This window comes from Cynocephalus volans, chromosome 3, assembly GCF_027409185.1.
Source record: "Cynocephalus volans isolate mCynVol1 chromosome 3, mCynVol1.pri, whole genome shotgun sequence".
NCBI classification, from domain to species: Eukaryota; Metazoa; Chordata; class Mammalia; order Dermoptera; family Cynocephalidae; genus Cynocephalus; species Cynocephalus volans.
Window position 1 is genome coordinate 1,349,919 of NC_084462.1, and position 27,817 is coordinate 1,377,735.

General features: G+C 54.3%; 4 protein-coding genes and 1 non-coding gene across 5 annotated transcripts; 1 reads left to right on the forward strand and 4 right to left on the reverse strand.

Moving 5' to 3' along the window:
• Positions 1-263: 263 nt before the first annotated feature.
• Positions 264-13,790, reverse strand: RASIP1 (Ras interacting protein 1). Its single transcript, XM_063090370.1, has 12 exons — positions 13,709-13,790; positions 13,341-13,481; positions 12,109-12,794; positions 9,615-9,970; positions 5,794-6,447; positions 4,724-4,761; positions 4,349-4,500; positions 4,127-4,230; positions 2,753-2,996; positions 2,382-2,554; positions 1,188-1,335; positions 264-633 (listed from the first exon to the last, which is right to left on the reverse strand). Exons 2-12 carry the CDS (start codon positions 13,475-13,477, stop codon positions 434-436), a joined length of 2,892 nt encoding a protein of 963 aa, XP_062946440.1. The 5' UTR covers positions 13,478-13,481; positions 13,709-13,790; the 3' UTR covers positions 264-433.
• A 289-nt stretch (positions 13,791-14,079) lies between these two features.
• On the reverse strand, positions 14,080-17,733 carry IZUMO1 (izumo sperm-oocyte fusion 1). Its single transcript, XM_063088662.1, has 9 exons — positions 17,499-17,733; positions 17,105-17,179; positions 16,375-16,461; positions 16,118-16,138; positions 15,667-15,747; positions 15,372-15,472; positions 14,941-15,094; positions 14,469-14,670; positions 14,080-14,200 (listed from the first exon to the last, which is right to left on the reverse strand). The coding sequence occupies exons 1-9, from the start codon at positions 17,731-17,733 to the stop codon at positions 14,080-14,082; spliced, it is 1,077 nt and encodes a 358-aa protein (XP_062944732.1).
• Positions 17,734-19,830: 2,097 nt separating this feature from the next.
• Positions 19,831-23,203, reverse strand: FUT1 (fucosyltransferase 1 (H blood group)). The gene is made up of 2 exons (XM_063089299.1): positions 23,063-23,203; positions 19,831-22,514 (listed from the first exon to the last, which is right to left on the reverse strand). Exon 2 carries the CDS (start codon positions 22,510-22,512, stop codon positions 21,433-21,435), a length of 1,080 nt encoding a protein of 359 aa, XP_062945369.1. The 5' UTR covers positions 22,513-22,514; positions 23,063-23,203; the 3' UTR covers positions 19,831-21,432.
• LOC134374491 (U2 spliceosomal RNA) lies at positions 19,845-20,035 on the reverse strand. The gene has a single exon (XR_010023330.1). It is a non-coding gene; the product is annotated as a U2 spliceosomal RNA (small nuclear RNA).
• Positions 23,204-25,526: 2,323 nt separating the features above from the next.
• FGF21 (fibroblast growth factor 21) lies at positions 25,527-26,869 on the forward strand. The gene is made up of 3 exons (XM_063088436.1): positions 25,527-25,761; positions 25,857-25,960; positions 26,579-26,869. The coding sequence occupies exons 1-3, from the start codon at positions 25,527-25,529 to the stop codon at positions 26,867-26,869; spliced, it is 630 nt and encodes a 209-aa protein (XP_062944506.1).
• The last annotated feature ends 948 nt before the right edge of the window (positions 26,870-27,817 follow it).

Sequence of the window (27,817 nt, forward strand, 5' to 3'; positions counted from 1 at the left end):
TGGCAGGTATGAGGCGCTGATATTCGGCAGAGCAACCTGAGGCTTACATTCTGAGGTGCGTGGGAGGCCCCAGTGCTCCTGGGTTGGATTACATGCAAGAGGGCAAGCTGAGGCCATGGCTATAAATACCTCCTCAGACTCGGCAGGGACCCCGTGCTCCCGGCAAGGGCCCTGGTACCTTACTCCGCAATCATCATCACTACTGCCCCCGACTCTTAACAAGTGAGGCGTTGCCAATATCACAGATACTTTTATTGCTCCTTGGCACTCACATCCCAAGCCCATCTTCCCATCAGCCCATCCTCTACTACCCGAAAACTCAGACTCCCAGCATTCCACGCGGGCGCTCCCACAGAGCTCTGCGCTCAGGCAGGCTGCCGCAGGCGGGAGCCGAGAAATTTTCAAGGTTCGCGCACTCGTGTACGAGGAGTTCTCAAGGAGGCGTGGCCATGGGAGGCCCGTGGCGGTGATTGGCCGGCAGCTCCTGCTGCTCAAGATCCCAGAGCAGGCGGCGGAGCCTGCGCAGTTCGCGGTGCAGGGCGTCGTCCGTCACCGGACCCGTGAGGCGCAGGCGCGAGCTGCCCAGAGGCAGGATGAGGGGAGGGTGGGAAGAGAAGCTTTCGAAGATGTCTCCTGTGATGCCGGAGAAGACGAGGTTAGATTGTGAAAATGGGCGTGAGGCACCTGTGTCTGGGGGCGCCGAAGTTGCGTCACGTCTGAAGGAAGAAAAAACTTCAACCCCCAGCAACTCCTGGAGCAGGGTCCACCCAAACGCGCTTCCTGGAGTTCCCAAGCATAATGGGAATTGTAGTTCACCCTGTAAAAAGCCACCGTTGCCCGGGAAACGGGCGATGCAGTTGGGTTCCTAGATCCGTGAGGAAGGGCTGGGAACAGTCTTATGGATTTCTGAAGGTGGAGGAGCCCGGAGCCTGGACTCCTAGGTGAGGTGGGTAGAGGGTTGTGGAGGTTAGAGGCTGGCGGCTTGAGCCCCTGAGAAAAGAGAGCTGGGGGCTTGAACTCAGCTCTTCTGGGAGAAAAGGGGCCCGGGTCCAGCACTTAGGTCCTAGGGGCGGAGCTAGGGGTCCAGAATCCTGGGTGAGAAGGAGGAGGCTGGGGATATGGACTCTAGGTCCTGAGGAAAGAAGAAAGCTGACAGCCCTAATGCTGGTGTCCGCATTTCTCCTCACCTGTGTCCACAGCATCTCGCTCTGCAGGGGGAGGGTCCCAGGCGGGTGGTGGCCCACGGCCGGGACCCAGCTGGTAGTGGCTAAGAAGATGGTGGAGCTGAGCGGGGGTCAGTGTGGAGTGGTCAGTTCGCAGGCTGCTCCATGAAGCCTGATTGGAAGAGCAGGTGAGAAGTCTGTGTTCATTATGGGGCAGCTGAGAAATCCTAAATGGAAGGCCCTCCATAAAGGGAGTGGAGGTGGCAGGTAGATAGTGTGCAGTGTCTTCTGGGCACTGTGAAGCCTCTTTGTCACTGAAGTGATGGTGGGAAAGGGCATGCGCTCAGTAATTTCTAAAAATGTGATTTGCTTCAGAATAAATGAGGATATAGGAAGGGGGGGGCAGAGAAGAAACAAGATTGGCCATTAGTTTATATTATTGAAGCTGGTGATGTGTACATGGGGATTCATTATTCTATTGTGGCTACTTTTTGTATCTGTTTGACAGTTTCTACACCTGACCTAGCTGGCATCAGAATCATCAGTGTGGTTAAAATCAGAGACTGGACCCACATTGCCTGGTTCAAAATCCCACCTAGGCTACTTTTTATATTCCGGCAAGTCACTGTGCCTCAGTTTCCTCATCTGTAAATTGGGAGAATAGGGACTACTAATAGGGTTGTTATGAGGGTGTAATATGGCAAGATGGTAAGGTACTTGGAACACTGCCTGGGGCTTGTGAAATGCAGTGTAAAAGTTTGATAAATAAAAATAAATAAATGAAATCAAGTCACCTATCCTACCTGATTTCTCAGTTTCCTCATCTGAAAAAATTGTCAACTAATAACCTACTTCATTGGGGCTTTGTCATCAGTAACTACAAGTGCTAAACACAGTGCCTGGCATGCTGTTTATGTTCAATGAATGTTTAACCATCACATTCCTTGGTCTCATAGCAGACTTCATGACTCAGCATGTCTAAGGGAGGGACCCTGGAAACTATCTTTAATAAGCTCCACTGGGATTCAGACACAGCCAGGTTTGGTCGTTGTTGGTGTGGCTTCCTTCTAGATGCCAGTGCACCACCCACAATGTCTTGAGTCGGGGCTGGGGATGGCTTGGGGTCCACAGGGAGCTCCAAGGGTGAGCTGAATAAAGAGGGTGGCTGAGAGGGGTTGGTGAGTTAGAGGCCAGGGGGTAGAGCTGACCAGGAATCACCTTGAGCAAGGAGGTGCGGGGCACACAGAGCAGGTTCACAGCCATGGAGAGTTTCCGGAAGAACTCAGTGGCAATGTCGCCTAGCCCAGCCCCTTGCAGCCAGTCCAAGACAAGGTCCAGGTTTGTTCGGATTTGGACAGCTCGGGACCACTGATAGAAAGGTCGGCCTTGACCTGTGGGGGAAGGGTATGAAGGGCAATGGGTAGACCTTGTCCACCTGCCTCCCAGACCGTTCCCATCCTTCTGCTTGGGATCTGGAGCTCGTTCTCCAGAGTCTCCAAAGGTGAGGCCTGAGCCTGCGATGTGTCTGACTTGGAAGTCTCAGTGGCTCCTGTCTTTGCCTCCCTGCCCACTCCCAGCCCAACCCTCACCTCGTTCCATCAGTGAGTTGAGAAGGGATGCATTGGAGAAGAAGAACAAGTAGCCAAAAGTCTGAGACACGAGGTCCGGGTGCAGCTCGCACTGGCTAGTCAGTTCCAGGGCAGCCTGGAACACGCCCAGGGTAGGTCTCAATCCTGGAGGCATGACCGCCAGCTCTGCGCCAGGCCCTGGCAGCTCTGCCCCAGCTGTGAAAGGGTTACTATCCAGGAGAGCAGGCAGCGTTGAATACAGAGTCTGAGGAGATACAGTGGTGCAAATAAACGGTTAGACTACAATTCCCTGGAAGCTTCAAGGTGGTAGAGCATGAAGATAAAGGGGAACACCACCAAAGGCTTCTGGGTATTGTAGTCCATTCTATATTCAGCTCCATGAGCAAAGCCCAACTTTGTAGATGGGTTTCTAGCATTATGGGACTTGTAGTTCTCAGCAGAGACAGCTCAAGGAAGACAAAAGATACTGGACAAAGTATCTTTTCCCCTTCAGTGAAAGAATTATTTATCCAGAATTCCTGAAGGAAAGAAAAATAATGGAGAGTCAGGAAGTAGGAGGGGGATGGCAGTTAGCCAGTGGAAAGAGATCAAGGACAAGAGGTCAAGGACAGGAAATGAGGTCAGAGACAGAGAAGAAATAAAATCTCACTTGGCAGAGATATACAGAAGTGAAGCCTTGGAGGAAAGGGCTTCACAATCAAGACTGCTCAAGGAACTAAGAGACTATCTGTCCTGAAAGATCCCCTCTCATTTTATAGATAGGGGATTAGGCCCATCATACGCAAGAAACACTGAGAATTCCAAGAAGCAATATTAAGGTCAAGGGTAGTGGTAGGGAAATTGGGGCAGAAAGCAGTCTCTGCAGGAAGGGCACTCTGGGAGAAAAAGGTCTGTGGCTCAGAAAAGGTAGTGAATTCAGAACTATAGGAAGTGAGGACAGCAAACAAGGAAGTCAGGCCTGATTAAAGAAAACCTTGAGTTTAAATGACAGTGCTTGGCACTATGTTACCTGTCTGTCTACCTATCTATATACATATATCTATCTATATACACATATAAAACTCATCAGTGACTGAAGAGTAGATGTAAAAAATAGAAGTTTGAGAAAGTGGTAATGGTGATAAAACAGGTAGTGAGGTCAGCCTGTCAAAAGGTGATGACTACAAAGATAGGAAGAGAAGCCAGAAAGGCAGGAAGTGATGTAAGCTCAAACAGGAAGTCGTGTCACACCAGCAAAGTGCTAGGGTAAGATGGGAAGTGATATCAGAGAAGCAGAAAATCTTGAGTCAAATAGGAAGTGACATCGGAGCAATACAATGTAGTTTAAATAGGAAGTGACATTATGCCAAACAAGAAGCAAGGGGCAAGGCCAACCTTGGTGAGGTAGTAGACAGACTGCTGGAAGGTACACATGATGACCTCATCCAGGAGGGCCATGGCCTCATCACATAACTCCAAGTCATTGCAGAGCTGTGGGTCTGAGGACAGGCCTGGGGGTAAGAGGGAGAACCAGAGGCCAGCAGCCAGAAGCCCACATCCCCAGGTGCAGGAAATAACAGGAGGTGTGGACAGGCCTGGGCCTGGGCCAGAGCTCACCCTCCTGGTCAGCTTCCTTCTCCATTTCTAGCACCTTCTCCTGCACAAAGCTCAGCAGCTCTGTGGTGTTGGCCATCCACAGCATGAGTGGCCGCAGCTCCACAGACACAGCCTCAGGGGTCAGGGGCTCCTCAGGGACCCCCTCAGGGTGGCTGGGGAAACAGGAAGGAACCCATGATCCCTGCCAACCCCCATCATAGTGTCCAAACCCTAAGATCTGAGTCTAAGTTGGGGACCAAGACCAACCCCCATTTCACAGCTGGAAAAGTTAAGTCTCAAGGAGGAGTAGAAACTTGCACTAAGACATGCATGGGGTAAACACAGAATCCTGACCCCTGTATCCCTCCACATCTTTCTGGTCAGAATTTTTCTTACTTTTCTGGCTGACGGTCTCCAATTTCCTTAATCTTCTCCTATGAAACAGTAAGATTAGAATCAAAGTGAGGAGAACCTGGTGAGGCACTTATGATACCCTGGTTTTTCTAGAAGCACCTTTTTGACAGAGACACTCCCCACTTTTCAGTTTGACTCTAATCCCCAAGATTCAGAATGGTCTCTCCCTCTTCTTAGCTTTATTTTTTATTTTTATTTTTTAAAGATGACCGGTAAGGGGATCTTAACCCTTGGCTTGGTGTTGTCAGCACCACGCTCACTCAAGTGAGCCAACCGGCCATCCCTATATAGGGATCCGAACCCGTGGCCTTGGTGTTACCAGCACCACACTTTCCCCAGTGAGCCACGGGCCGGCCCTCCTTTTCTTAGCTTTAAAACACACCACCAGGCTGGCCGGTTAGCGCACTTAGAGCGTGGCGTTGATAACACCAAAGCCAAGGGTTCAGATACACTTACCAGCCAGTTGCCAAAAAACAAAAACAAAAAACCACAACAAAAAAACCACACACACCTATGATTATGAATGGTCTATCTCCCTCAATTCCTCTTCCGCTCAAACGTTGTTTCTTCTTATGCCCAAGGAACTCCCTAAACCTTTTCTCTGACTAGGCCCTAGATCACCTGGATGGAACCTTTCCCGCACTCTGAATGGTTTCTTTCCGGCACTTCCTTTCATAGGTCCAATGGCCCATGTTCTCCCTCGCTTCCAGGAATGGTCTCACCCACTACTGCGCCAAGTTCCAGGCCCACCTCACTTCTCACAATGGTCTCTCCCAACTTCTCATCCAATGGGATCTCTGCCCACCCCTCATTTCCCCGAATGGTTTTTTCCATGATCCCACAACTCCAAAGGTATGTACCGCCTTCTCCTCAAGCACAGCAGATAAAGCCACAACTCCCAGCATCCCATGGGGCCCCTTAATTGCCCAAGCCCTTCCCGCGGTATCATGGGAAAGGTAGTTTAGCCCTACCTAGCTACAAAACTGGTGGAAGGTGGGGAGGGGAAAGAACTAGGGGCACAGGTGGGCTGGACGGCGATTGGGGGCGCTCACCCAGACGGCCTCCTTAATAAGCCGGGCCAGGCGGCCCAGCAGGCGCGGCAAGTGGCCCAGCTCCAGCTCCCGGGCCGAGTGCTGCACACACAGTGCGAGCAGCGTGGCGGGCCCGAGCGGCGGCAGGTCTCCAGCGCCAGCGGCGGCTGCACGCACGATCTCGCCCAGCAGCGCCTCCTCCTCGCGCGGCCGGAAGCGCAGTACGGGCTCGCGGCCTTCCAGGTAGGCGGCCAGCGCCTCGCCGCGCTCCTGCAGGCCGCGGCCGCACAGGCGGCAGGAGAAGGCCCAGCCGGGGCCCGGCGGTGTGGCCCCAGGACGTGCGGGTAGCCACGGTGGCCGTGCGGGCCCCGAGCCCCCAGCGCGGGGGTCCTTGTACATAAACAGAAAGTGCTCGCCCAGCCCCAGCAGGTCGCCTGGGTGCAACTCGGCCTCCCTTAGCAGGAGGCACCCGTTGTGTGTGACCGGGGCGCCTCGGGATGGGCGCACCATGGCTGGGGGCTCAGGGCCAGCGCGCACTGTGCAGTGACGCGGCAGGATGTCCGGGGCATTGAGGAAGGTGTCCACATATGGGGCTGGGGACCCACTGCGGGTGGACGAGTTACCACCCCGGCCAAACACGTGCTGCTCCCGTGTCATCACATACACCACGAAGTCCTGTTGGGAAAGTGAAGATGTATGAAGGACACCTTTCTGTGAGGAATGGATGCTTCCAAAGAAATCCCTCTCCCACAATGGACTCTCCCATCCCCCACCTCTTTTGAATGAACACTTCAAGGAGATCTGGGATCCAAAAGGACTTTCCAAGTACCCCCACTTCCGATGAGTGGACTTCCAAGGCACTTTCTATGGTAGACTGTCCCATAACGCCCAACACTAAGACTGGATATTTACAAGAAGACCCCTTTCTTGGCATGGATGCTACTATTTTCATTCCCTCAAAGAATAGATGCTTCCAAGGAGATCTTTCTCCAAAGGACAATCCCATCTTCTCATCTCTTCTGAATGAACTCTTCAAGGAAATCCCTTCCTACAGTGGACTCTCCCATAACATCCAGTTTAAGGAAAGGGTGCTTCCAAGGATACCCTCACTATTAAAATGGACTGTCTCAGGGCCGGCCCGTGGCTCACTCAGGAGAGTGCAGTGCTGATAACATCAAGGCTACGGGTTCGGATCCCTATATAGGGATGGCCAGTTGCTCACTTGGGAGAGCGTGGTGCTGACAGCACCAAGTCAAGGGTTGGGATCCCCTTACCGGTCATCTTTAAACAAAATGGACTGTCCCATTACCTTCACCCTCAAAGAATGAACCTTTCCAGGGAAATTTACTTTCTCCAAGGAACTCTCCCATTTCCCTACCCCTGGCCCCACTTGTCCACCCCTGTGATGGAGGTTTCCAAATACATTTCCTCTTCCAGTAATAGTTTCTCTCAGTATTCCCAAAGCAAGAAATGGATATCTCTAAACCTTTGAACAAAGGTTTCTTCCATTTTTCACATCATGAATGTACATTTCCAAGGAGATCCCCTTTCTGCAATGGACTCTCTCATCTATTCCCACCCCATGGTGACTCTTTTCCAAGGAGACATATTCCTACAGTGGACTCACTTATTGCTCCCACTTCCATGACAGAGGATTCCAAGATACCTCCCCCCGCTTCCATCAATGGATGCTCTCAATATTCCCATCCCAAAAAAGACATCTCCAAAGAGATATCCAGGTAGTGGGCTGTTCTAGAAACTCCACTTGTAAATAGATTCAAGGAGACCCTCTTCTTATAAAGAAGTGTCCCATTTCATCCACCAAATAAAGAGATGCATTCTAGAAGACCCCTTCCTAAAAATGGACTCCCTTCTCACCAATCTATGAAAATGGAAGCATTCATTCTGACCCCCTTCCTAAAATGTCTGGTGATCAGTGGGAAATTATTGCATTAATAGAAATGTAATATGTTATTGGAAATATTCATTTATTTATGATGATGGGGGAATCATCCTTATGATGTTGTCCACCTTTGGGTAACAATGGTACAGCCAAGCTCAACAATTGCAGCTGGGACCAATGGGAAAGCCCAGTCTAGAAGGTGGTGGAGCTTATTGAACATTTCCATTTTTACTGTCACAAGAGGCATCCAATTGGTTTAGGCAGCTTGGCTGTGTATTTGGATGAGAAGGTAAGAGTCTATTCACAGAACAGCTTGTATAGAAGAATTCATTCCTCCCTGTGGGGGCAAGGGGACGAGGAGAGACATGTCTCTCATGTGAAAGAAAATAGTCATCCTGATATTCATCTCTTTCTACACTAAACTCTCCCATTCCCCATTCCCCATGCACGGACATTTCCAAATAGACCCCTTTCTACAACAGACTTGCTTACCTGCCTCTCTAGAAAAAACAATCATTGCCAGCCTGGCCATCTTCTGACTGAAAGAGTGGAATAATCCAAAATACACGAGCTCCCTTTCTACCCAGGAAGGTGCTTCCAAAGCACCTACAATGAACTCTCACATTACAGCCACTCCATGAATAGACAAATCCAAATAAATTCCTAGGGCTGCCGGCTAGCTCACTTGAGAGAATGTGGTGCTAATAACACCAAAGTCAAGGGTTCAGATCCCCATACAGGCCAGCTGCCAAAAAAACAAACAAAAAACCACATAAATTTCTCCAATAGATTTACCTATTATTCCTGCCCCCAAGGAATAGACAATTCCCATGAAGCTTCTTTCTTACAAAGGAATTTCTCATGAACCCCATCCCAAGGAATGGATGTTTCCAATGTCTCCGCCTCTTTCTAAAAGAGACTTACAGTCCCACTTGGCAAAATAGGTCCTTCCAATTTGACCACCTTCCCAAAAGAGACCCTCCTGTTTTCCAACCTTGTTCAGAGTAATGGGCAGTTATGATATGTGCAATCCCCATACTACAATGACCTCTCCCCATCCCCTTGTCCCCACAGGGAGAAATGGATTCTTCCATGCAAGCTCTTTGGTGAATAGACTCTGACCCTCTCACCCAAATACACAGCCAAACTGCCTAAACCAATTGGATCCCCCTATGACGATAAAAATGGAACTGTCCAATAAGCTCCACCACCTTCTGGAGTGGGCTTTCCCATTGGTCCCAGCTGCACTTGTTGAGCTTGGCTGCACCATTGTTACCCAAAGGAGGACAACACCATAAGAATGATTCCCCCATCATCATAAGTAAATATTTCCAATAACACATTACACTTCTATTAATGCAACAATTTCCCACTGATCCCCAACTGCCAATACTTTCATCCCCTCTGTTCCCTACCACTCAAGCAAGTTATGTCATCACCCAAATATGTAAAATAGCTAGAAGCATCAGTATCACCTGCCCCCATCAACAATGGCCAGATTGTTGCCATGTAAACAATCATCTTTTAAAAATGGATTAGTTCACTCCTCCTACCAAAACACAGGCTTATCGAGAATAAGATCGGAACACCAAATGATTTCCCTGCCCCAAAGGATGGACTCTCCTACTACTTCCCCTCAAGAAATGGACGTATCCAAGGGGATCTTCTTTCTCCAGTGGACTCTCCCACTCTCCCTTGAAGACAGTACTTTCCTCCAACTTTGAATGAAGTAAATCATCCTCTACTTGTCCCTCCACTGTACTCTTTCTCACTCGTCTACCCTCCACCTCTTCTCTCTCACCAGTTGGAACCTTCCTGGACCACTCCTCCCGGAGTACCTGAAGCGACTGTGACCCAGGCAATTCTGGGTGTTGTAGTTTTGTCCCCTTCCAACCGACGGGTGGGGTATAGGGCTCTCTGTAGGGGAGGCAGCGCTTACCTGGGTGTCCTGGTAGCCCTGGAGCAGCAGGAAGTAGGGGCGGTTGCTGGGGGCCTGGATGAGGCACTGGGTCAACTGATCAAAGTCCCCAGGATCTGCAGGTCCGATTTGGGCATCAGCGGCCCCTGGGGCCATGCTAAGTGCCTGCTGCCTGCGTTCCTGCTGCCGCCGCCGCCGACTCTGCAAGCTAAGCTCTGACACGCTGCGCCGCAGGGAAAGGTTTTCCGAGCGCTCCTTGCCTCCGGACCCAGCGGGGGGCCCTGATCCCGACCCCGGCCCGGGACTGGCCAGTGCTGCCCCGCCCGACGCTGCGCGGGAGCGGTTCTTCTGTGGCCGCCAGGAGGGGGCGCCCGTGCCTGCGGAACGAGATGGAGAAGAACCGAGGCTGAGACTGGAGACAGGCAGAGGGAGAGGCACAGAGAGCTGGAGATCGTGAGACAAAGAATTGGCCACGGAGAGGTGAGACTGTTCCTCATATTTAGGCTTTTGCATATGCTGTTCCCTGTGCCTGAAATATTTCCTGCCTGACTCCTACCCATCATGAAATTTTCAGCTCAGAAATTCATTCATTCTTTTAACAAATATTTATCGAGCACCTTCTATGTACCAGGGACGTTCTAGGGCCCGTGTAACAGAGAAGACCCTGCCCTTGGGGATATTGAAACCACCTCCTCCTGAGCACCCTTGACAGTCCAAGGTGAAGCAGATAACTGCACCCAGCACAGGCCCTGGCACATAGCAGGCGCCTAGTGGAAATGAACTGATGTGTTCACCGCTAGGCTGTAAGATCTGGGAAGGTGGGAACCTCACCTGTCCATGTCCACTTTGGATCCCCCAGGGCACTAAAAAATGCGTGGCCCACAGTAGGTGCTCAATGAATGCTTTTTAGGGGGGTAAAAGGCAATGACTATAATTGTCATTTTTTTTTTCTTTTGTAGGCTAGCCGGTACAGGGATCCAAACCCTTGACCTTGTTATAACACCGTAATCTAACCAACTGAGCTAAGCGGCCAGCCTAATGGCCATTCTTTATTAAGCACCTACTGTATGCCAGGCTCTGTGCTAAGCCCTTTATATGGATTATCCCTTTGAATCATTACCTAGAATTTGCTAAGATTAACTGGCAAAGAACCGATTGAAATCCAAGCCTGAGTTCAAAGCCCATCAATTTAATAGCTACGACACTATCTCCCCAAGGGAGGCTCAGAAACGTAAAAGCGGTTAGAGAAATCGTTTAGCAGCCCCTGTCCCTCAGTGCACCAGGTCCCATCCCTGCCAGGTTCCATCAAGCACTTGATATTTCACCACTGATGCCACCTCCAATTCCAGGCCTGGCCTTCTCAGAGACCAGGCCCCCATATAGCATAACCTTTCTTGGCCTCTACAAATATCTCTTCCTTTTTTTTTTTTTTTTTTTTTTTTTTAAAGATGACCGGTAAGGGGATCTTAACCCTTGACTTGGTGTTGTCAGCACCACGCTCAGCCAGTGAGCGAACCGGCCATCCGTATATGGGATCCGAACCCGAGGCCTTGGTGTTCTCAGCACCGCACTCTCCCGAGTGAGCCACGGGCCGGCCCCAAATATCTCTTCCTCTAGCCCCTTCCTTTCCCATGTGCCCAAGCTTGGCAGCCAACCCAGGTTAAGGCTACTGTGATCCAAGGCCCGCCCCTCTGGGTTCCACCCACTCTTAGGCCCCCCCCAGGCACGACCTAGGACCCCATTTTCTCGGTCTCCAGGTCCCGTCCCCGTCTAGGCCCCCCACACATAGGCCCTGCCCTTCCAGAAACACCTCAACCTACTTAGCAGAGCTGCTTTCCGCCACAGAGACCCACGCCCCAAGTGCCACTTGGCATCACGTGGCCCAACACCTCATGCGCCAGGCTACTCTCTTCCGCAGGCGCTGCCCCAGCATCACGGTCTCAGGGCATCGGCTCTGCACATCCCCCAAGGACATCGGTCATGCTTAGCTCTCCAGCTACTAGTTTTCGCCAGTTTTTATTTCCTGCCAACACACTGACCGAATCCCTCCGCTTCCTGTAGACTCCAGCCCATCCCACAGGCCCGCCCCGTTCCCAGACCCCGCAAACACGCTCCTTAGAATCTGCTATTCCGGAGGCCCCGCTATACGTTCAACCTCCAATGCAGTCTGAAATTCCTACTGAAGACCCTGTCCCCGGTCCGGAGCCACTCTAGGACACCCCCAACCACCATCAGCGACCAGGCGCAGCCTCGCCAGGCACCCCAGCCCCGCTCCACCTCAGGCCCGCCCCTCTTACAGATCTCGGTCCTGCTCCAGCTCCGCCTTCCATCTGACCCGGTTCCACAGGTACCGTCCGGTCTCCCTCCCGCCCACTGCCCCGTTCCACAAGCCCCGCCCCCAGGTGCCACCCCGCCAGGGCACTGCCTCAAGTCCTGCTGGCCCCGCCTCTTTCTGCCGGCCTCGCCCCAGGCCCGGTCCCCCGCGCCGTCCCCAGAGGCCCACGCAATGGCTCACCGTCGCCGTCCGCTGCCCCGAAGGCCTCCTGCTCCAGACGGCGCGCCTCCTCGCGGCCGCGCAGCTCGAAGCGACGCGCCCAGCCCGGCCGCGCCCTCCACAGCTCCTGCACCAGCAGTGGGCGCTCTGAGTCGCCCAGGACGCGCAGGTGCTCCGCCCGCCACTCGCCGCTGCCCACGCCGGCCGCCGCCGGCCGGCCCAGGGCGTCGCACAGCGCGAAGGCGTCCACGCAGCCGCTCTCGCCCGGGCCGCCTCCAGGACTACCCGCCAGCCCGTAGCGCTCCAGCGCCTCGGCCACGAGCTCGCGAGCCGTGGAGCGCGCGGTGGCCAGCACGCTCTTGTAGTTGGCGCCCGACGCCAGCCCGGCGCCGAAGATCTTGAGGACCCCCGGGGGCGCCGTGGCGCGGGCGGCCAGTGGGGGCTCGGGGGCCACGCCCGCAGCCAGCTCGGGCAGCTTCTTCTCGCTGGCCCAGCGCTGCGCGGCCCCCGGAGTCCCGGTGCCTCCCGCCCCGCCGGACCCCGTGGCCCCTGTCCCCGATCCCCGGAAGAGCTGGGAAATGCGCTTGGCACGGCTACCGGAGGCTCCGCCAGCCGCCTTGATCGCGCCCACTCGCCGCAGCTCCACGTGCGGCGGGGGCGGGGGCAGCGGCTCGCTGCTGCGGCTCCCCGTGTCGGAAGACGAAGACCTGGGAGCCCGCCGGGAAACGGAGGCCCGGAGGGGAGAAACGCAGAGACGGGGGTGTGGGACAGAGAAAGACGGAGCGGACAGAGACCCAGAGACAGAGCGACAGGGACCCAGAGAGGGAAGGGCGCAGAGACCCGGGTGGACGGAGAGGGGGCCGAGGGGGACGGTGCGGGTGGGCAGAGACCAGAGGCAGAGAGAGAGAGAAAATAAATAAGGGAGTCCGGCAGAAGGGAACCCCAAGAGGCGAGCAGGGAAGGCAGCGCGGAAGGCGAGTCACACACCTGTGCCTTCCGTGGTCCCATCCCGTGCCCGTCCCAAGCCCATCTGCTCGGCTCAGCTCTTCCCCCACCCCCGCCACCGCGCCCTGACATCGCTGTGTCCCGCTGCCTCTTCCCGCCCGCCAGCTCGCTTGCCCGTTCAGGACAGGAACCGCGGCCAGCCCTCTTAGGGTCCCCAGCATGACCCAGTGCGGGAACTGGGCCATGAATAGGGGCAGAGGGGAGGCAGGTGGGGCAGGCGCAGGAGGCCCGCACAGGTGGGCACTCACTTGACAGAGGCCGCGCTGGGCCAGCGCCGCCCCAGCTTGGCCAGCTGCTTCCTGGGGGAATTGATCCACAGGCCCACAGGGAGATGGAGCTTCCCGAAGCGGGGGCTTCCGCCCTCCTTCCGTTCACCAGATAGCATGGCCCTGAGAGGATGGGTAAGGCCCCAACTAAGGCGCCGAGTGGCGGGGATGGAATCGAGGGTCCTGCACTCCCGAGTCAGAGGCAGGAGGGGACTGGGGCTCAGACTCCGGAGTGAGTGGCGGTGGAGGAGAAGGATCGGACCCTGGACTCCAGGGATGGGACATGGCTGAGGACTGACTCCTGGGTCTCAGGGAGGAGGAGTCTGCACTCCTGGGTTCCTGGCTCTTACCCTGCTTCGGGTCCTGGCAGCGCCCGGAGGCCCTGGCTCCGTTGGCCTGGATGAGTCCCGATCCCGCTGCTCTTGTTCAGCCTTTGCCTCTGCCCCAGCTCGCAGCACTGGGTGGGGGACAGGAAAAGGCGAGAGGAAACCCGGCAGGAAGAGCGGGGAGGGGGCGTCCTGTGAGGAGACTAGGCCTGGGGGAGGAGATCTGGGTAGGACCGGCCCTGCCCGATTCCTTGATCCTGGGATTGCATTGTGGGGGTCCGAGTCTCCAGTGCCCCCTCTCTCAGGCAGGTGGCCACTCCCAGACCTCTCCTCCCGGAGAACCAAGTCAGGATCAGTCTGGAGGACTGAGTCAGATACTTAGACAAGATAAACCTTTATTGGCTCCTTGAGTCTGTGGTCTCTTTGTTTGAAACCTGGGGATGCTTGGCAGCTCCACCGCCAATGCGGAACAGTGAAGACTTGATGAAATCTACCGCCTTCCTTCGGCAGAATATCCTGGAGGAAGATGGGGTTGCAAATAATGGAACCAGGTTAGGTACTGAGTGAAAGTCACCCTTCTCAGCCCGCTCCCCCCATATCTGACCTTACTCATACTCTAGCAACTAGCCAAGCCTCGCCCTCCGAAGTCCCCCTGCTAAGTAAGCCCACTCCGAGTGGAAGGCATGCTCTCAGTTCTCAGTAGCTCCCAGACCCGCTTCAGCACCGAGTAGTTGGAAACCCCGCCCCTCGCTCCAAGCCCTGCCCTCTTCAGCGGGCAGCTCACACGAAGGCAATGCTGGCTATCAGCACGACAGCGCCCCAGATCACCAGCCTTCCCAGAAGGCCACTCAGCAGATTCTCGGACTTCGGAGACTGGAGGGTTGTGGACGACTCGGGGCGTACAGAGGTCATCATACCCGGGGTCGCCTCACCCTGGGTTATGACGTTTGGTGATGGCTTTTCCTCCACGACCCTTTTGGGCAACACTGTTAGAGGAGGGGCAAAGAGCAGTCCTGGCAGGGAGTGAAGGCCCAGCCCTGGCAAAGGCAAGCCCGCCCCAATACCCGGGCCCTCCAGGAGATCGTCACGCCTCCTATTGCGCGAAGCTGCAGCAAATCTAAGGGAACCCTGCCCCTGTGGCCAGAGGCCACACTAGCCACCCACCCACAGGAAGTTAGCTGAAGCCACGCCCCTGAAGTTGACCCCAACCCTCTCGGCCCTGAATCCCACACTTCTCTCAACCCCACAGCACTGACCCCTGACGTGAAAACGGATGATCGTGGCTGGGCCGGAACTCACAGTGCCCAGTTCGCAGTAGTATCTGCCCGCATCCTCTGTATCCACCATGGGCTTGGTCAGTGTGGGCTGTTTCCCCTTGGACACCAAGGTCTCAGAATTGTTCTCCCAAACCTAGACCCAAGCTCAAGGGGTCACAGAGGCCTGGGGAATTCAGGGGTTGGGGGAGGCATACAGGGGTGAGAAGATCACGGGGCCTCGGTGGAGGACACGGGAGTACAGGGTGTCATTGGTCAAGGTGTGGGGTCCCTGGGGGTCAGTAGAAGCCACACCTAACAGGTCATGGATCATGAGGGACGTGGGGGCAAACCAGTGCGTCCAGGATCTAAGGGGCTCACAGAGGCCTGATACACTTGGGAATTCAAGGATTACACGAGTTGGAGGGCCCCACCCTGTAAAAGCTGTAATCGGTGAGGCCTTCGGAGGCGTGATGCCAGTTGAGCTCACAGTCCAGGATCATGTCTTCCATTCGATGGACTTCCACTTTGCGATCTGGGGATGGGGGATTACTGTGGGACGCTCCTTCATGGTTCCTTGCCCTCCCTCAACTCCCTTATATTTGGTTTTGACCCCGCCTTTTCTTGTCTGCAGTTTCTTATCTCCAGTCTAGGCTCTCTCTGAACTCAGTCTCTCCTCTGGCCCCGCCCCTCTTAATCAACCCCTCCAGCTGGATCCAGCTCTCTCACCCTGGCAAAAGTAGGACTTTCTACAAGCATGAACCTCCTTCACGCACTTATTGCACCAGATCAGAGTCTGCAACATCGTACCTGAAGGAATGGGGTAAAGGTTTGTATTTGCCCACTAAGAGGCATGGCTAAAGGAAGGTAGAGCCAAGGGCTAGGGCGGGGTCTTGAGCCAAATCCCTAGGAGGGTAGCCCGAGGGGCAGGGCTAGAACCAGGCTCCTATAGAGTACAAATAGAAAATAATAATAATCATAAAAACAGACAAAAAAGAGTACAAATAGAATACGACCCGCTCACCAAGAAATCCAAGGTGGAGAAAAAATACTGGACACCCAGAAACCTCTCGGGCGTGGGGAATTACGAAACCAATGGGATCCAAAAAGGGGAGGAGGAGAGGTTGGGTATTCATGGGGCAAGGATAGGAATGGGCTAGTTCCCAGAATCCGGACTCACCACATTTGTTGGGACAATAAGCTGCATCGGAAGGGAACGAGCAAGAGAGAAAGAGACGAGAGAATCAGATTTAAATCTAAAAAATGATGGGAAAGGGAGTTGGGAAAAGAGCTGGGGTTTGGCTCTTGGGTTTGAGGGAGGTAAAGACCTGGGTCTGAAGGATGAGGGGGCTGGGGAAGCCGAGGACTCGAGAAGGGGCTAAAGACAGGGATTCTTGAATTGTGGAAGGAGGGGGCTGGGGTCCCAGACTCCCTCACCCTCTTTTTGGAACTGAGCAGCATAGTTGGCAAAGGTTTCCTTTTGCAGGTGCAACATCCAGAATAGCTCCTTCACGAAGAGCTCACCTAGAAGAAGCAGGACAGTGCAAAGTGTTCACCCCTTGCCAGTCCTAGGTGTGAGGTGCCGGAAGTTTGCCTCTGTCTGCAAAGCCTACCATTCCACTTTCTGGCCTTCTCAGGGAAGAGCACTTAATATAATGCAGGTCACTGCGCTAAGCAATACACGTTGTAATCTTCATAACTGAGGGATGAAGACACTGTTATGGGTTCTGTTTTGGAGCATTTTATTTATTTATTTATTCATTCATTCATTTATTAACTTGGGGGCTAGCCGGTTCAGGGATCCACCAGCACCACTCTCTCCCAAGTGAGCTAAACGGCCAGCCCATTTATTTATTTTCATTACAAAGCATTTTAGAGCAGAGGAAGCTGTGGAGTTCCTTACTCAAGGCCACACAGGCTGGCCAGTTAGCTCATTTGATTAGCGCGGGGTGTTGATAACACAAACGTCAAGGGTTCGGATCCACATACCGGCCAGCGCCAAAAACAGAAAGAAAGAAAAAAGGCCACAGAGCTAGGGAGTGGCAGAGCTGGTATTTGAACCTAGGCAATCTAACTCTAGAGCCCAGTACGTGACCAAGAATCACCAGGAACGGCTTCCCTGCTCTCAGGAGCAGAAGCCCCTCTCCCGCCCCCTCTGTGCATTTACCTTTTACGTCGCTGTCTGTGATGCGTTTCAGATCCTTCAGCAAACTCCAGGACGCCTTTTCCAGTGTGGCCTCATCTGTGGTGGGAGACAGAACCCGATTCCAGTGTTACTGTCATTGGCTCGCCTAGTCTTAGAAACTACAATACCCATGAGGCCACTCTGTAAGGATAGGCCTGGTTAAGTCATTAGCCGACCGTTGCCTTCTGGGAGTTGTAGTTTTACTACGTAAAATTGCTGGATGAGGGAGTACGGAAATACAGTATTTGCTAGCCCTGGTGAACCCGGAAGTCTACATCCCAACTTTCTCCACTCCCGAACCCCGGAGACTCTGCCCCCAGCTCCTTTCTGCCCCTGGGCCCAGGACCCTGGAGTCCGCGCTCCGTCCTGTCCTCACCAACGGCCCCTACATAGGAATCCTCCTTTAAGGGCAGTTTCCCGAAATCTTTCACGGTCTTCTCCACCCTTTCCATCATGTTTTTGTGATGCTCCGCATCCAGGTGGCCAGGCAGGTAATCCTTCTCCAAGGACTTTAGCGCTGCCACGACCGCCGGGTCACATATGAGACAGCCCCCGGCAGGAAGCGGGCAGCCAGCGAGAGCCGCCAACAGGAGGGCAAAACGCAGCTCCATTGTGGCCAGAGCGCACGGTCCCCGAAGACTTCCAGGGAAGGTCCTCTCACCCCAAAACGAGACCAGGTGAACGCTAAGCGGAAAGAAGCCAAAGCCCATCTTAGGGAACCCCGCTGGCCCCACCATCCACAGGGTCCCTAAACTGTGAAATAAGGATCTTCAAATTCCTCCAAAGTGTGAAACTGAATCCCTAATCTAGGGGACCTCAAATTCGGGGTCCTCATTGCATCCCAACCGAGAGATCAGTCAACTATTAAACAGTGTACACCCGCCAGTCCCCAATCTCAGTCCCCGACCCCCCCACCCCATGCACTCCTTCCCAAACTCTCCAACTATGGGATACCCAAGTCCCCAAATTGATGTGATTCTGAACTTCAAACCGTAGTTCGATCAACAATGAGACACTCCCTCCAAGCCCCCCAAAACCTGCTGCACCTAGCCAAAAACTCAATGTCCAAACCAAATAAACCATCCCTAGGGCTGGCAGAGGAGCTCAGTTGATTAGCGCTTGGTGCTACAACACCAGAGTGAAGGGTTCGGGTCCCCTTTCCAACCAGCCGCAAAAAAAAAAAAAAAAAAAATCAATACAGAACTAACTAATTTATACACTCCAAATCCCTAACCTGGGAGCCCTAAAAACTTCAGCAAGATTTCAAGGCGTCCTCCAGATCCGGGAGGCCCTTGTCTACCCTTCCCCAAGACTAATAGACCCCCAATCGGGAGGGCACCCTTTTCTTTAGTAAATGGAGGAGCCGCGATGCGCCCTGAGCCGCCGCTCTCCGACCTTGATTCCTGACTTGTGTCCTCCAACACTAGGGTGCGCTGAGGAGCCCAGTCCAGGTTTTGAGGGCTTTAGTACAGCAGTCTGGGGTGACGACCTTCTACTCTAATATTTTCCCATAGCTAAAATTAAGGCGAAAAAAATAAAAAATAAAAAACCAAAAAATAATAAAATAAAATTAAGGCTTTTGTTCGGGACGAGGGTGAAGATGGTTGAGTGGAACCGATAATTTTTCCCCTGGGGTCTGAGTCACAGACGTCCCCTTTCTACAAAGAACTCCTGCCTCTCCCCCCTCCGACCGTCCCAAGCGGGGTCCCGAATTCCCTAAGAGACATCCCAAGGGGTTTTCCTTGGCCCCGCCCATAAGCCCAACTCTGACCCTGATTGGACCACAACAAAGGGAGGCCCCGCCTATCTCCCCATGACATCACATAGGCAGCCGCCGTTTTGGACTAGAAGTTTTCTAGCACCTACCACAGGGGAAGCAACCTGCCTGCTTCAGCTTCCAGAGCGAAGGACCAGGCTTATGGCCTTAAGCGTCCTCACTTCTTTTGGCCCCAGGACTTAAGATTCTAGCTAGATGCCCTCTGCGCTTTGGAATCCTGGCGTCGCCACAAAGCGGACGTTTCTAGCCCTAGGACTACAATTCCCAGAAGGTTCTGGGGTCTTTCTCCGCAGCCAATTAGCGCCCCCAACCCCATAGCTTTATGGGAAGTGTAGTTCAACAATTGTATTCTGTGCTCACTTCCTCCTCCACCTTCTCTCCCCAGCCTATGGGGCTGGTTGTGGAGGTCCCCAGTGGGAAGAAAGGTTGGGCCCGCCCCTGGCTCAATTGGGAGAGCGTGGTGCTGATAACACCAATGCCACGGGTTCGGATCCTATATAGGGATGGCCAGTTCGCTCACTGGCTGAGCGTGGTGCTGACAACACCAAGCCAATGGTTAAGATCCCCTTACCGGTCATCTTAAAAAGAAAGAAAGGTCTGGGGGCCAATACTTAGGGTCCCGGAGAAAGGAAGTGGGGGTTTTACCTTTGGGTCCTGGAAGGTCTCTCTCTCTCTCTCCTTACTTTTATGAGTGAGTCAAAGAGGGCACCCAAAAAACAGGGAGGACGACTCACACAAGTCCAGAAACAAGGGGCTGCCAGATATGAGTAGATACAACACCCCAAGACATCATGAGTAATGAAAGTCCCTAGAAGCTCCCCACCTTTCCCTCCACTCTCTTACACATTTTCACACACACACACACACACACACACACACACACACAAAGAGCTGCAGAGACGGGTTGGTGATGTGGATTTAATAAGTTTTACTGATTCCCCCCCAAAGTGATGCACCATCCTGGAGGTACTGCAATACCAGGTTGATGTGTGGACCGGATGGAGCGAGCTCCTATTCCATCTCCCAGCCCCCCAAAATCCATTTAATATATTGTCCTCAGGTATAAGACATATCGGATATTAAATAGGTAAGAATAGATTCTACACTATACCTTAGCCAAAAAGCCTAGAAGCGATTGGACCTTTAATTCATGCTTCCTGCTCTCCTACCTGTGAGAGCGGAGTTGGCAATGGTGCCCTGAAACTCCCTGAGAAGCTGAGAGGCTTAGGTACATGGATGGGAGATGGGAGTTGACTGTATTAAACGTATCTTCCTTCACCCTCCGCAAGGCAGCCAGAGGCTCCTGAAATCTGAGTCAAGAACCCCATCTTCCTTGGTTAGACCCTGTGCTCTTGCCTGGGTTTGAGGCTAGGTCTGGGGTCTGCATACTTTTGTGTCCTTTCATCCCAGACCTGCCCAAAACAGAGTTAGTGGTTCTGTCAGTTGAGAGGCAGACAATGGTTGTTGGCAAGGGACACAGAACCCTCCAGCTTTCCACAAGCCCAGAGGGCATGTTTATGCCTGCTGACTTCCAGAAAATAGATCCCAGACCTCCAGCAGCCAGCTGCAGAGGACGAAACGTCCTTAACTGTAAGAGGCAACCTAACCTTGGAGCCAATATATGCTGTACCAATCTTTGGAAGTTTCTGAGCTTAGAAAAAAGTGTCCCTGGGTTTTTAAGAAGTTCTGCAGAATTTTAGCAGCTATTTCTTACCCCATTCCACAACCTTACACACACATTTTAGCCTGTCTGCTCCAAAAAAGTCTTTGAGCCTTTCTCAGGGGTAGAGGGATTGGATGGAGTTCCACTCTGCTCACCAACTATCCCAGCTTTTCCAGAGCCTGTGAGCAGAGAAAGATGCTGGCCACCTGGAGATATAGTTTGTCTTCCATATCTTTGTTTTTTCTGGCACTGCGTTTCCAGTTGTACCTTCATTAGATTCTTCACTGAAGTTATCTGGAATTTCAGAACCCCTTCTCCTCTGGAAAAGCCATGCAGGGCTTTTCACAGGCATTAGACCTGGCCCTCCCTAGAACAAAAAAATCCCATTCTAGAATCACTCCATAAACAGAAGGGGAGTAGGTAAGTGCTTGCTCTATAAAAACCATGAGTTCCTTTAGTCTTCTGAGGACCCAGGGGAGAAACACCTCTTCTAGAAAAGACCAGAATGGTCAACACTAGAGGGGGGTTCCCTGTTCCTGGGGGGCAGCCATTTAGAAGTTCTCTGGATATGGGCTGGGAAGAGCAAGTGGGTACTGTGGCTTTTAGAATTGCCATGAATTTCTCCAGACATTGTCAACCCTCAGGAAAAGATGTTCTGCTGGTTCAAGAATGTTCAGGCAGTTCTGGAAAGTCTCCCTTTCTCTCCAAGTCTGGCCGACTAGAATCACTCTGGCAATTGGTGCACACCTACTTCAGGACCACCACAAGCTTCTTCAGAAGCTCTCAGGCCTCCAGAGACACGTACCACCAGCTCTAGACTGATTAGTCTATTCCAAAAAGTCTCCCTGACTCTCAAAGTGTAGCCAATATCTAGAGTGAAGACAAGTCTGCATTAATACCCACCCACTCAGGCAGGAAGGCAGCCTTGGGCTTAAAGATCTTCAAGAACTCAGAGTCTGGCAGAGTGAAGTTGGCCAGGTAGACAGTGTCTCCACCAGCCAGGTAGGCAGCCCAGAAACCAAAGGTGCCAATTGTCATAATGGTGTGGTTACATTGTGTGAGCAACGCAAAGTCTTTCCCTGGTGAACCCTCCTGCCCATTGCCAGCAAAGATCACATCGCCCTGAGAGGTGTCAATGTTTTCCCGGCACCATTCCATGCCATTGCTGGTGACCACAAAGATGGGGGCTTCATGCCGTGCCCGGAACCAGTTCATGGCCTGTTGGAGGTAGACCTTGTCGCCCACCACACCCTTCCAGCGATGGGGCATCACGTGTAGATAGTCACCGCGGCGCACATGTACACCCACGAAGGTGCTCGGGTGCTCTCCAGTGTGGCCCAGGCGGAGCTGACTTAGAAAACTCTGGGCCTCCTCCCGAAGGTGGTCATGCAGGGTGAACTCACTGCGGATCTGTTCCTGAAGATGGTGGAAGAAAGTCCAAGAGCAGGGGAAGCCAGAGAGCTTCAGCAAGGGAGACTTCAAGTGGGCATATTCCTCTGACATCCAGTCGTGTAGCTGCAGCTCTTGCCAAGGCGTGTGGTGGTCCACCTCGGGCACCAGTACAGGTAGGGTGATGCGGAAGACAGGGGCCAGGACAGCGTGCATGGCTGGCAAGATGAAGGCGCGGCGGCCATTAAGCTGGGCCAGGGCGAGCAGTGTGGCGTACTGCCCCATCTGGTTACCAAACCGGCCATCTGGGTGGATAGTCCAGGTTCCTGAGAGGGAAGCAGGGTTCTGAGGACAGGAAGAGGCATTGGGGGCCAGCGGTGTGCCCTGCAGGCAGAAGATGGCCACAGGGGATGTCACCAGGTGGCGGTCTGGACACAGGACAGACAGGTGTAGGCCATTTCGAAAGAGATCTTGGTGGATATGGAAGACGAAGGAAATTGCTGAGAAAATACACACTACCAGGAAGGCCAAGCAGAGCCTACGATGGCTGGGGGGCCACATGGCTGTAGGGGAGGAAAGATGAATTAGCAGCTGTTCAGAGCCTGAGGAGGCATGTCAGGGAGGGCAGGGCTGGGGTCCGGGACTCCCAATCTCAGAGAATGAGGAAACTAAAGGTTTAGATTTCGGGGTTTGAGGTAGAGGGAGTCTAGGTGCCTGAATCCTAGCTTTGAGGGATGAGAAGCTTGGAATCTCAGGGCAGGGAGATGGAAGACATGAAAATTTGTGGTTTCCAAGACGGCAGTGGTTGAGAGACTGGTACGTTGACCTCCGTCTCTGGGAGTCTCCCATCTCCTCAGGCATAAGGTCCACTGAAGTCGGTCTCTGTTCTCCCAACCCCACTCTCGGGTGTACCCGTCTATGAGGGGCAGAGTCAACCACTGAGGTAACAGGAATGGACAGTCCGAGAAGAAGGGGCCAAGCTGGTGGCCCAGGACCGAATGAGGGACCTTGGTTCCTGGAGGAGCAGAGGTGGGGAAGTGGGGAAGAGTAAAGGAAGAGAGACCTGGAGGCCCTGGTTCCTGGGGCTCAGACAGCCACAGCTCCCACTCACCTGAGCTCCTTGCGGGTGCAAGATCCACAGTCTGCTCCGCATGGCCAGGGCGCGCTGCCCGCAAGTGCAGCCCACACCGGCCAGTCCCCGGAGCCCCGAACGCCAGGCTCCCCGGCCCGGCAGCCTTCCCGTCCGCGCCGCCTGCCCCGACCGGCTGAAAGGACCAGGGAAGGGGAGGCGTGGGAAGGGGCGCGGCCCGGAGGTGCGCAGCCTCCGCCCTCCCACGCCCCGCCGACCGCCCGCAAGCGGAGCGCCGCCCCTCACCCGGCGCGGAGCCCGCGCGCCCCGGCCCCGCCCCGCCTACCTCCCGCGCCCCAGCCCGTCCTCCCCGGCGCTGCTGAGCGACCCGGAGACTCCCGCTCCGGAGCCGGGACCTGCAGCCCGCCGCCGCCACCTGGATGCGCCGACCCGGCCACGCCCCGGCTGGGCAGGACCCGGGACCTCTGGTCCGGGCGACGCGGCCTCCCGGGGAGATGGGGAACCTGTTTCCCCGGCTTCCCGAGAGGGAGATGGGGAGCCTGTCCCCGCTCTCGGGAACCCAAGCGTCAGCGCCTCCAGCCTGAAGGCGCCCCAGCGTCCACTCGGGAGAGGGTCACCCATCCGCCATCCACGCCCCGTATGCATCCACGTTCCAGAATCCCGGCCCCCAGTCCCTCTTTTTGGGGAATTTTAGGGTCCGACGCCTACCTGCTGCTCTCTGGACGGGCATGCCACGGAAGCAGCGTCTTCCGAGAACGTGAACCGAGAGAAGCGCAGCGAAGGAGGGTTCCTGCTCCCGGCCCCACGCGGAGGCCGCTGCAGTTGGCGCCGGGGACAAAGGCCTCTCCTCTCCTGCTGACCCAAAGACCTTCCTTTGTCGAAAGCCTCTCGGCAGGCCCACCCACCCAGGGTCAGAGCGCCCCGATCGCCATTCAAGATAAACGATGTCAAACACTCGGGAATCTGACTTGGTTCGCCAGAGATATGACCATCAGTCCTCCAGATTCAGGACTCCAAGTGCCCAGCCCCTCCTCCCGAAGACCCAGGGATCCAGGGTTCCAGTCCCCTCCACCCCCAGGCACCTCCCTCAGACCCCAGACTGCAGTCTTTCAGTCTCCACCTGCCTCAGACCCAAGAATTCAGACCCCAGCCCCCGCCTCCCTCAGACCCAGGTGTCCAGGCCTCCAGCCCCCTCCTCCCTCAGACCCAGGAGTCCAGGCCTCCAGCCCCTCCTTCTCAGACCCAGGTGTCCAGGCCCCCAGCCCCCTCCTTCTCAGACCCAGGAGTCCAGGCCTCCAGCCCCCTCCTTCTCAGACCCAGGAGTCCAGGCCTCCAGCCCCCTCCTTCTCAGACCCAGGTGTCCAGGCCTCCAGCCCCCTCCTTCTCAGACCCAGGTGTCCAGGCCTCCAGCCCCCTCCTTCTCAGACCCAGGAGTCCAGGCCCTGAGCCCCTCCCTCAGACTTAGATGTCTGGTCTCTCCAGGCTTATGGATTCCAGGAAATTACCCACCCTCTCTTCCCTCTGGGTCTAAATTCCCCCTCCAGAGCCTGGCTCACCTATCAATTCTAATCAGATAATCACCCATTCCTCTCCCCAGGCTATTTTGTGAGCACCAGTTGAGGCCTGGGGTAGCTGCTCTGGTGAAAGAAACACCAGGATTGCATCAGAGAGGAAGAGGAGGCTGGGACGTTCAGGATCTGAGCATCTGAGCAGGGGTTGGTAAGGTTGGCCCACAACCCAGTGAGAGGCTTCCAGGCGAGGACACTTGTGTTTCTGCTGAGGACACTTCTTTCATGTGACATCTGCTGTTTCCCGATGATCAAAGAACCTCAGTGTCAGACCCCCCAGAAACCCAGAAATTCAGGTGGGACTCAGAAATTCCACTTATGCAACACAATCTGCATCAGTCAACCAGGGCAGTAGTTTTTCAGGATCCCAGTCCCCTCCTCCCTCAGACCCAGAAGTCCAGGCCCCCAGCTCCCTCCTCCTTCAGACACAGGAGTTTGAGACCCCAGATCCTTCTTCCTGAGACCTAGGAATCTTGGCCCCCAGCCCTTTTCACCAGGGTCCCAGTTAATCAGGTCCTCATTGCACCCATCCCCCAGACCCAGGAGTCCAGGCCTCCAGCTCGAAGGACCCTCAGATTGCATCAGCCATCTGTTCAGGCTGCTCTGGCCACGGTGGAATTCTAGCTCCTGCCAAGTGGGTCAAATATCATGAGTCAGGCACAGAGAGGATGATTGGGCGGGTCTGTCTGGGTATAAATTCTGAAGCTTCTGCATCTGTCCCAAGAGACTTGGGTGTCCTGTCAGCTAGGGATCTACAAGAAAGAAGACCCAGGTACTGGGGCCATCTGAGCAACAATCTGTGAATCTGCTTTCCTGAGCAACCGGGATCTGGAAGTGAATCTAGATCTGGAAGTGAATCTAGACCACTGAGCTCTCAAACCTCACACATCAGACCTTGCCTGCAGACTGAACCATTGATGGGCTGGGATGAGGCTGGGTTCGAGACCCTGGGACTGTGGGTCCCTGTGCTGGCTGTCCTGCTGCTGGGAGTCTGCCAGGCACATCCCATCCCTGACTCCAGCCCCCTCCTCCAATTCGGGGGCCAAGTCCGGCAGCGGCATCTCTACACAGACGACGCCCAGGAGACAGAAGCCCACCTGGAGATCAGGGCGGATGGCACAGTGACAGGGGCTGCCCACCGGAGCCCTGAAAGTAAGCATGGGGGCAGGGCCTCCTGGGATTCTGGGCCTGGGACAGAGGGGTCTGGGGAGAGGCCCTCTGAGTGTTTTACCACTTTCTCTCACTAGGTCTCTTAGAGCTGAAAGCCTTGAAGCCAGGAGTTATTCAAATCCTGGGAGTCATGACATCCAGATTTCTGTGCCAGAGGCCAGATGGGACACTGTACGGATCGGTGGGTTTCCCAGACCCCTCCACGTGTGTCACCCTTTCTCCTGTCATCTTCCCAGTCTGGGCTACCATGTCTTACACAGGCCAGTCTTGGTTCTATGCTCTCCTCAAGCTCAGACCTTGCTGTGACCCCTGGAGGTTATCAATGTTTGCAAAATGAGGAAACTGAGACCAAGGCAGGAATACCACTAACCTCAAGTCACTAAATGCGTGAATGGCAGAGTGACTGAGTCTTGTGACTCCGTAACCTCTGCTCCTGGCCACATGGCCTTCTGTGTGCCTGGCTCATGCTGGGTGCAGGGACAACAGGGACCAAGGCTGGGGAAGTGACCAGGACCTTGAGTTGGTAGCCAGATCCCCTGCCCGGCCTTAGAGAGCCTTGACTGGTCCCTGGACTAGAATGTTCTTCTGTATGAAGTGGGGATAGAGAGGTGGGCCCTGCAGGACTACCGGGTACAAAGGAATCACCTTCTTTTGCTGTTTAGTTTCTTGAAGGAGACGCTGGGGACCTGGACTCCTGGGTCTGAGGGAGGAAGGGTTTGGGAGCCTTGACTCCGGGGTCTTGCAGCAGGAGACCATAGAGGAATCTCAGGTCTCTGATTCCTGTTCTTTGTCCCCTCAGCTCCATTTTGATCCTGAGGCCTGCAGCTTCCGGGAACTGCTTCTTGAGGATGGATACAACGTTTACCAGTCAGAGGCCCATGACCTCCCACTGCGCATGCCCCATCACAACTCCCCATCCCGGGACCTGGCCCCCAGGGGACCAGCCCGCTTCCTGCCACTGCTGGGCCTGCCCCCAGTACCTCTGGAGCCACCAGGGATCCTGGCCCCAGAGCCCCCCGATGTGGGTTCCTCGGACCCTCTGAGCATGGTGGGGCCTTCACATGGCCAAAGCCCCAGCTATGCTTCCTGAAGCCACAGGCTATTTATTATTGGGTCTCCTCTTTATTTATTGTTATTTATCTTATTTATTTTTTTATTTTTCTTACTTGTGATAATAAAGAACCCGAGAGAGGAGAGTCAGAGTGAGCATGTGCGAGTGTTTGGGGAGGACACGGATCTGCTCCTTCGTCTTCATCTTCCAAAGACTCGCTTCCCCCACCCCCAGCCCTGCCATTGCCCTAAGGTCCCAGCTCCAACTCAGCCTCAGTTTTCTGCCCCACTAAGGTGTTCCCAGGGACTCTGGGACTATCTCTGCTGTTTGACAGGGCGGGACTTATTACCCGTCCCCACCCTACCCACCTCACGTTAGCATTGTGGAACTATCTCTCAGAACTACCTCAATGACAAGGGACTTATTTTTTAATCAAATTCAGACCCACAGACTCATGGGAGATGTAGTTGTCTGGGGTCGTGTCTGGGACACTGGGAGTTGTCTTGATCCTTAGAGCTGAGGCAAGGACTCCTGGATCCTGGGGGTGAGTTTGGTGTGAGGACCAGGGATGGACATCTGGACACCTGGGTCCCAGGCAAACGGAAACAGGAACCTAAACACCTGGTCTGAGGGAGGAGGGCCTGGAGGGTGGGAGTCCTGGGTTTGTGGGTGGGAATTCTTCCATCCTGGCACCTTTGAGCTTTGGAGTGTGATGACTGTCGTAGGATCCAATCCCAGCAAGCGAGTTGCTGCGTGTCCTCCCCACTAATCTAGATTGCCCTATTGTTCTTTGAGCCACTTCCTGGTTAGGAAGAAAGTGAGGAAAAAGAGTTAGACTGCACTCCCAGGGGTCCTGGGCTGGGTCCCTGGAGTCTCCAGCCCTTCATTGCAATTCCAAGGCTCAAGAGGTTCAAAGGAGAGGACTACCACAGTCAAAAGGGACATTAAGACTGGCCTGTTAGCTCAAGTGGCTAGAGCACGGTGCTG